This window comes from Diaphorina citri, unplaced genomic scaffold (genome assembly GCF_000475195.1).
Source record: "Diaphorina citri unplaced genomic scaffold, Diaci psyllid genome assembly version 1.1 scaffold934, whole genome shotgun sequence".
NCBI classification, from domain to species: domain Eukaryota; kingdom Metazoa; phylum Arthropoda; class Insecta; order Hemiptera; family Psyllidae; genus Diaphorina; species Diaphorina citri.
This window is the reverse complement of record NW_007378365.1, coordinates 27,594-34,959: the sequence shown is the minus strand read 5'-3', so window position 1 is coordinate 34,959 and position 7,366 is coordinate 27,594. Positions and strand designations below refer to the sequence as shown.

General features: G+C 43.5%; 1 protein-coding gene across 1 annotated transcript in view; it reads left to right on the top strand.

The window, feature by feature from the left end:
- The window catches only part of LOC113469038 (midasin-like), a 72,262-nt gene that overhangs the window by 52,546 nt on the left and 12,350 nt on the right, over positions 1 to 7,366 (top strand). Inside the window, 9 exon segments of the mRNA XM_026826443.1 lie at positions 142 to 393; positions 1,370 to 1,640; positions 1,697 to 1,813; positions 2,161 to 2,273; positions 2,846 to 2,950; positions 3,149 to 3,316; positions 4,121 to 5,549; positions 5,552 to 6,750; positions 7,074 to 7,301. Of these exon segments, the coding sequence (XP_026682244.1) occupies positions 142 to 393; positions 1,370 to 1,640; positions 1,697 to 1,813; positions 2,161 to 2,273; positions 2,846 to 2,950; positions 3,149 to 3,316; positions 4,121 to 5,549; positions 5,552 to 6,750; positions 7,074 to 7,301 (3,882 nt within the window).

Below are 7,366 nucleotides of genomic sequence, written 5' to 3'. Positions count from 1 at the left end.
TTCCCCCCCCCCCCCCCCCTGAAGACCAGCCACTCACTATCAAGTAGACCTGACAGGCGGACCTTTTCAGCCCTACCTGATAGTGAGTTTCTGGCCTTGAGAAAAAAAGCTAACCAAGTAATTTCATCCTCCCATTCCCAGGTTGCCCTGCAGCATCGCACTCATCAGCCGTCGAAGGAGTACGACTTCTATCGCGATCCTAACATAGAGCAGATACAAACCTGCCTCCCTATCCTGCACAGCTTAGACCGTAATGTGTGCCATCTGCTGGAGGAATGGCCCGAACATCCGACACTACAAAGCATACACAAGCTGATTGGACGGATTCTAAGCTTCGATATGACCAGTCCCGTAGCGCGGTTCTTGACGGGCCTCGAGATACTCATGGGCAAGGTACGTATTATGGCAACTCTAACACAGTTTTCTTTCCATAAGTCAATGATTTTTTGAAGGGGTTTGATAGAGGGAACTGTAAGGACAGGAAACCAGCCGTTCAGAGAACGCACCTTATTGTAATGTGTGCCATCTGCTGGAGGAATGGCCCGAACATCCGACACTACAAAGCATACACAAGCTGATTGGACGGATTCTAAGCTTCGACATGACCAGTCCCGTAGCGCGGTTCTTGACGGGCCTTGAGATACTCATGGGCAAGGTACGTATTATGGCAACTCTAACACAGTTTTCTTTCCATAAGTAAATGATTTTTTGAAGGGGTTTGATAGAGGGAACTGTAAGGACAGGAAACCAGCCGTTCAGAGAACGAACCTTATCGGGTTAGGATAAAGTTCGGCCCGGGCGAGAATCGAACCCACGTCATTAACTGAAAGTCCTCTTTTCAGTAGTTTTCAGTCATATTTTATGGAGCACGATTTGTTATTGGGCCCCGAGGGCTGTCTGTGCGGGTGGACCACAGTCCCAGCTTTAGTATGTTGAAACGTGGGAACATTCATATCAATTTTCAAGAGTTCTTTTTTAGCCAGACTAGTTAGCTTGGAAGGTAGCGTGTTTGGCCTGGAAGCGCTAGATCGCGGGTTTAATTCCCACCAGAACGAACTTTATTCTAAACTGATAAGGTTCGTTCTCGGAACGGCTGGCTTCCTCCTATCCTATTTTCTTTCTCTCTCCGATTTCAAAACGATAAGACCTCCGTTTTTACATTTCCTTCTATCAGAACTTTTTTTTTTTCTTTCTCAAATGGACCTGAACGAACATCCTATTATTCTCGTTTCAAGGTGCACGAATGGGAACAAGTGGCGCACTCTGGTGTCAGTCTCGCCATTCATTCGGAAGAATTGACGGCGCAAATCATAGCCTGGCGCAAATTTGAACTTAGTCTATGGAAGCATCCTATTATTCTCGTTTCAAGGTGCACGAATGGGAACAAGTGGCGCACTCTGGTGTCAGTCTCGCCATTCATTCGGAAGAATTGACCGCGCAAATCATAGCCTGGCGCAAATTTGAACTTAGTCTATGGAAAAATTGTTTGGGTATTACATCAAGGCGCATAGCACAGGAAACGAGCAAGTTTTGGTTCCATTTGTACTCCGTGTGTGAGAACTTTGTTCAGGATGAGACCATGAGTGCAGAACAGGTAAGCATTTTGATGCCACAGAGGTTAGTGGCCTTCGGATCTGGAGGTTGGTGGTTCGAGTCTCAGTAGGCTTAGTGACATAAAAAGAGCTTCATGTCGAAGGAGAAGAAGATGAAGACCAAGTGGATCCATTGCATGGTAATCAGGAACCTCTGCCAGAACCAGAACCATTTGATCTGCCTGACAACCTCAACCTGGATGGAGAGGAACAAGAAGAAGGTAATAATGATTATTATTTCGTAGATTTTCTGATTTGTTATTAACATCATGATAATTTTAAAATATAATACCTATGCACCATTTGAAGAAGTTGGATAGTTTACCTTCATAGGTAGATGAAGGGGGTTAAATAATTAATGTAGCAAATTTAAAGTGTAATTTATTGGGTTAAAGAAATACTTCTTTTTTTTTCTCTCTCTCTATAAACATCCACAATCACTCCTAACCTCCTGACAACTGGCCCCTTATTCGTTTCATTCTCATCAATTCATCGTACCCAAAGAATCCCTCATTTCTTCTATTATCAATTTAATCATCTCATCACTTTGTTTTTATCTTCATTTCAGGTGAAGAAGGAGCTGAAGAAGAGAATCCACTCGAAGTGGACCAGATGAAAGAACCGGACACTGTAGAAGACGAACAAGAAGAACCGGGCAAGGACAACAAAGAAAACGACCAAGTGGACTCTAGTGATGACGAAGGAGATAAAGAAGAAGACGGAGGAGAGAAAGGAGAAGATTTGGAGAAGGAAGAAGCGGATGGGGAAGAGGAAGAGGAAACAGAAGATGGTGGCAGTAAGGACGAGAATAAAACGGGCGAGGAGAGGAAAGAAGAAGAGGTAATAATAAGAATGAGTTTGACAACATTTTGAATCTCCTTTACAATATTTTCTTTGTATATCCCTGTTAATACTTGTGTACTTTTAGGGACGATAAAAAAAAAAAGAAGATGAGTGTTTCACCCCCATTTTTATTTCGTAGCAATGAAACGACAGCTACATTAGACGTATGTGGTCTGTATCGTAGCATGCCCACCCCGTTGTATGCCTCCCATCAGATGAGCGAGAAGAGACACAATACTTCCAATTTAGGTGCTGGGTCAACACGAGAACACCAAAAAATACCCCGTGAAAATATTTGCAATCGAAACACGAGTACAAATTTTTGTCGATGGTGGGATTCGAACCCGCCGTGACCTTCTGACCTTCTTTTCTTGCTTTAATTTATATTTCGTTATTTTCATTATTTTTAGGTCGCTAAAGATGTGGAAGAAGAGCAAGCTCAGGCTTCGGAAGATAGGCCAAACCTGGCCGAAGCTGAAGCCGCTGATAACAAGGACGATGGCTCGAAAGACCAGGTGAAAACCCCGAGTGAGAGTAAGGAAAGCAAACCGCTCGACCCTCAGGATAGCAATACGACATGGACTTACCAGTACATTTTTCCCAGTACAATGTGTAATAAGGAGTAAGCTCAGTTAGTTGAACCACTCGATTATGAATCTAATGCCTCAGCATTGGCATTTTAACTTCATTTGATGTCTTTATTTTTCTTACAGGTGAAGGACTTCGTGAAGATAGCTCGCTGGAACGATATCAACTACTATGCTGTCAAGCAGACCACAGAGAAGACACATCGTACTCTGGCCAAACATGTGAAGGAGTTTGAGAGAGTATTGAGAGGCCATGTGTCAGCTGGTATGACTGATCTTGAGGAGGCCAAGAAGGTAAAGTATTTATTCAATGGCGATTATTGGTTAGGTTTATATTAGAAATCCTATGTATTGATCGGGGGTTGGTCCAGTGGTAACGCGCTTGCTTGCCATGCAGAAGGTCCCGGGTTCGAATCCCACCATCGACAAAAATTTGCAAATATTTCAACGGGTTACTCTCTGGTGTTCCCGTGTTGACCCAGCACCTAAATGGGAAGTATTGTGTCTCTTCTCGCCCATCTGATGAGAGGCATACTACCGGATGGGCAGTCTTCGACACAGACCACAAGCGTCCAATGTAGCAGTTGTTTCATCGCTACGAAATAAAAACGGCGGTGAAACACTCATCTTTTTAAAAAATTAAAAAAAAAAAGAAAAAAAAATGACATTATTGCTTACCATTATAATATGTTCTTGGATAAGCAATAATCTAAAGTATTTATTTCAATCACACTACTTACCTATAACCAGCCTACTCAGAGGCTTAAACGTAAGGGCAAACAGCTCTAAAGGATGGGTTAAGCTTGTACGAACCTACTTGTTACCATTACCTATTTCAATTACCTACCTATTTAGATGGTTAGAAGAAAGTTTGAGTGGAAGAGATATTTCAAAAGAATCTTCCTACTATAAATAAAGCTTTTAGCCTCCAGGTAATGATAAAGCCTCTAAGAAATTGGTTTTTAAATTTGACAAATTGGATAGAATCTTCCAAAATGCTTTTTCGATGGACTTTAATAATGTTTTTAGTAGTAAATTTTCTCCTGCTTGGTATGTTACGTAGGTGAATGATTGATTTTTTCTTTCTTTCTGTTTTAGGTTGTTACCGGTAAAGAGTACGTGTTAGCTGAGACAATGTTCACCTCCAAGATGTCCCAGGAGCTCCGTGTACAGTTAGATTTAGTAGAGAATAGACTCTATCCACTAGTAGTCACCAAACTCCATGCTCGTTCCACTAAGCTCTGTCGCACCATCATGAGTGGTAACAACTATAACGCCCTCATAGGAGCTGTCAATGAGTTTGTGACCACGATTCTAGAGAACTTGGAGCACGCTAGGGGCATGTCTGTAGATACGAATCAGATCAAAGAGAAGCAAAAGTCACAGGCTAAACAGTTCTTGCAGTTCAAGAGGAAGTGTCTGGTGGATCTATTCAGTCTCCTGACCAGGGCTGGACTGTCCTACCGGTATGGTACGGTCAGTACGACTTGCTCTCTGAAGGAGATCTCAGCCAAGTATTTCACAACACCTCCTATCAATGTGAAGATAGCCATGGAGAAGTTAGATCGTAAAGATTGTGATGGAGAGCTCATCTCCTCTTGGTCAGGGTTTGACAAACATCTACTCCGATCTCAGGCACGGCTCTCACAGTTGTTACCACTCCTTAAGAAACCTCACAAGCAGGTCAGTCCGCAGACAATACCACGCCTGCGCGGGTTTGCTAGTCACCTCATGTATTTGAACGTGGAACAGAATGCCCATCTCATCCAATGTATTCACTTGTTCTACTCCCTACGATGCTGCCTCACTCTGGTGCCAGAGATATCAACCAAAACCAAACTGCTCAAACCATTCAAAACAAGCGCTAAGGAACTACTCAGTGACCTACACTATTACTTCAAACAACTAGACGTGTTACTCAGCGCATGTCCTGAACAGAGAATAGACAAGGGTCTTCTGAGCGAGAAATGCAACACGATCATATCTGCGTGTAAACACGACGGAAAATACAACGAGATGAAAGAGAAGATTGATAATATTCTCAAACGTGTAGCGGAACTCACAGCACGACTGAACAAAGTGGAAACGACCAGTGATTTCCTAGAGCAGATGCTAGTCTCAATGAATGTAGATAGTAGCTATTGCTCCCTACTAGTGAGTAATGAACTATGCTTTGCTCTGGATGAAGTATTCACCATTCTGAATAGTCTACTTGATGATATTCAATACATCAAGAAACAATTCGATATTGTGCCCAAGCTTCTACCATCACATCTCAACTACAAGGAACCCTATGTGAGGTACTCGCTAACCAACGGCTTGTGGAGAGTAGAACAGAAGATAACAGAGAATTGTGAGAGATACTTTGAACTCAACCTAACAGCCGCCATGTTCTGTGAACCGAAGGAGATACATCTGGAGACAACCATACTGGAGAACAGCTACTTCAAATCCTTTGAAACCAAAGTGGACGAGTTCCTACACAAGATAATGATCCCAATACAGGAGCTATACAAGAAGTATGTAGATGCTACTTCAAATCCTTTGAAACCAAAGTGGACGAGTTTCTACACAAGATAATGATCCCAATACAGGAGCTATACAAGAAGTATGTAGACAATACAGAGAATGTAGATGTTTCTAACATAGGAGAGAAATCCGTACATGAGCTAATCACTAAGAATCACCTGAAGGAGAAACTATTTGAGTATCTAGCCAAGGATGTGAATGCTCTCAACATGCAGACAGTACTCCTGGAGTTGCTAGGTCTGCTATCACAATGTATGAACGCGCCAGGACATTTGCTATCCCCCTGTGTACGCACAGTACAGCAAGTGCTTCCCTTGCTAGATCAGTACTGTTTGCTATGCGAGTATTTCATCACGCACGAGGCTGCATCACTACGGGCCTCGACCAAGTTATGTTCCATCATATGTGCCACGTTCTGTGATCTCGCTAAGCGAGGCTTCTGTGTAGCTGATGAACTCGTGGATGATAACGAGGGAGAAGGACAGGATATGAAGGGAGGTATGGGTCTGGGAGATGATGAAGGACAGAACGATGTGTCCGATCAGATAGAATCACAGGATCAGATGGAGGAGTGCAAACCAGAAGGAAGCAAGGAGAAGGACGAAGACAAGGACTGCAAGGAAGAGGAGAAGGGGGTGGAAATGAGTGACGACTTCAGTGGGAAACTGCAGGATGTGGAGGAGAATCCTGAGGAAGGAGAAGAGGAGAAGGAGGACGAGAAGGAGAAGGAAGAAGACCCTGATAATGAAATGGGAGAGACGGATGCGAATGCAGAGAAACTGGATGAAGAAGTATGGGGGAGTGACTCTGAGGAAGAACCTGAAGATGAGAAAGACAAGACAGAGGATGATGCGGATAAAGGAAAACAAACAGGGGAGAAGGAACTGGGAGCGAAAGATAACAGCAAGAACGAGACATTTTTTTTTTCTTTCTCAAATGGACCTGAACGAACATCCTATTATTCTCGTTTCAAGGTGCACGAATGGGAACAAGTGGCGCACTCTGGTGTCAGTCTCGCCATTCATTCGGAAGAATTGACGGCGCAAATCATAGCCTGGCGCAAATTTGAACTTAGTCTATGGAAGAATTGTTTGGGTATTACATCAAGGCGCATAGCACAGGAAACGAGCAAGTTTTGGTTCCATTTGTACTCCGTGTGTGAGAACTTTGTTCAGGATGAGACCATGAGTGCAGAACAGGTAAGCATTTTGATGCCACAGAGGTTAGTGGCCTTCGGATCTGGAGGTTGGTGGTTCGAGTCTCAGTAGGCTTAGTGACATAAAAAGAGCTTCATGTCGTTACATGAAAGTAAAATCGAAAAATCAAATCAAGAATAATAATAAACTGAATATTAAACAAATTAAGTAGGTACATAGGTACTGATTTTCTTTAATCACGATCGAATAAACTACGGGCTAAAAAATTCCCGGAGGGACGGGCCCAGCTTGTTTGCCATATTAAAATACGGCTTAACTAGTCATAGGAGGTGTTTCACCTATTCAACTCATCCTTTTGCTCGCAGGTTCGCAAGGTGCTCGCCAACTTTGTCGAGAACTGTTCGCTAGGTGCGTTCCACTCTCGTCTCGACCTGCTTCTCACCTTCCACTGTCACTCACTAGAGCTCGCCCGCAGTCACCCGCGTGCCCGTCTGTTGAGTTACATCCTGTATAATCTGTATCGCTACTTTGGTCAATTTCTGGCTGGGGTCAACGGGAAGATTCAGGAGCAGAGTGCGCCCATTCAGAAACAGGTAAGGAAAAATTCTTCGCCAGCGTAGTTAGCTTGTTTGGTAGCGCGGAGCGCTAGGCCGCGGGT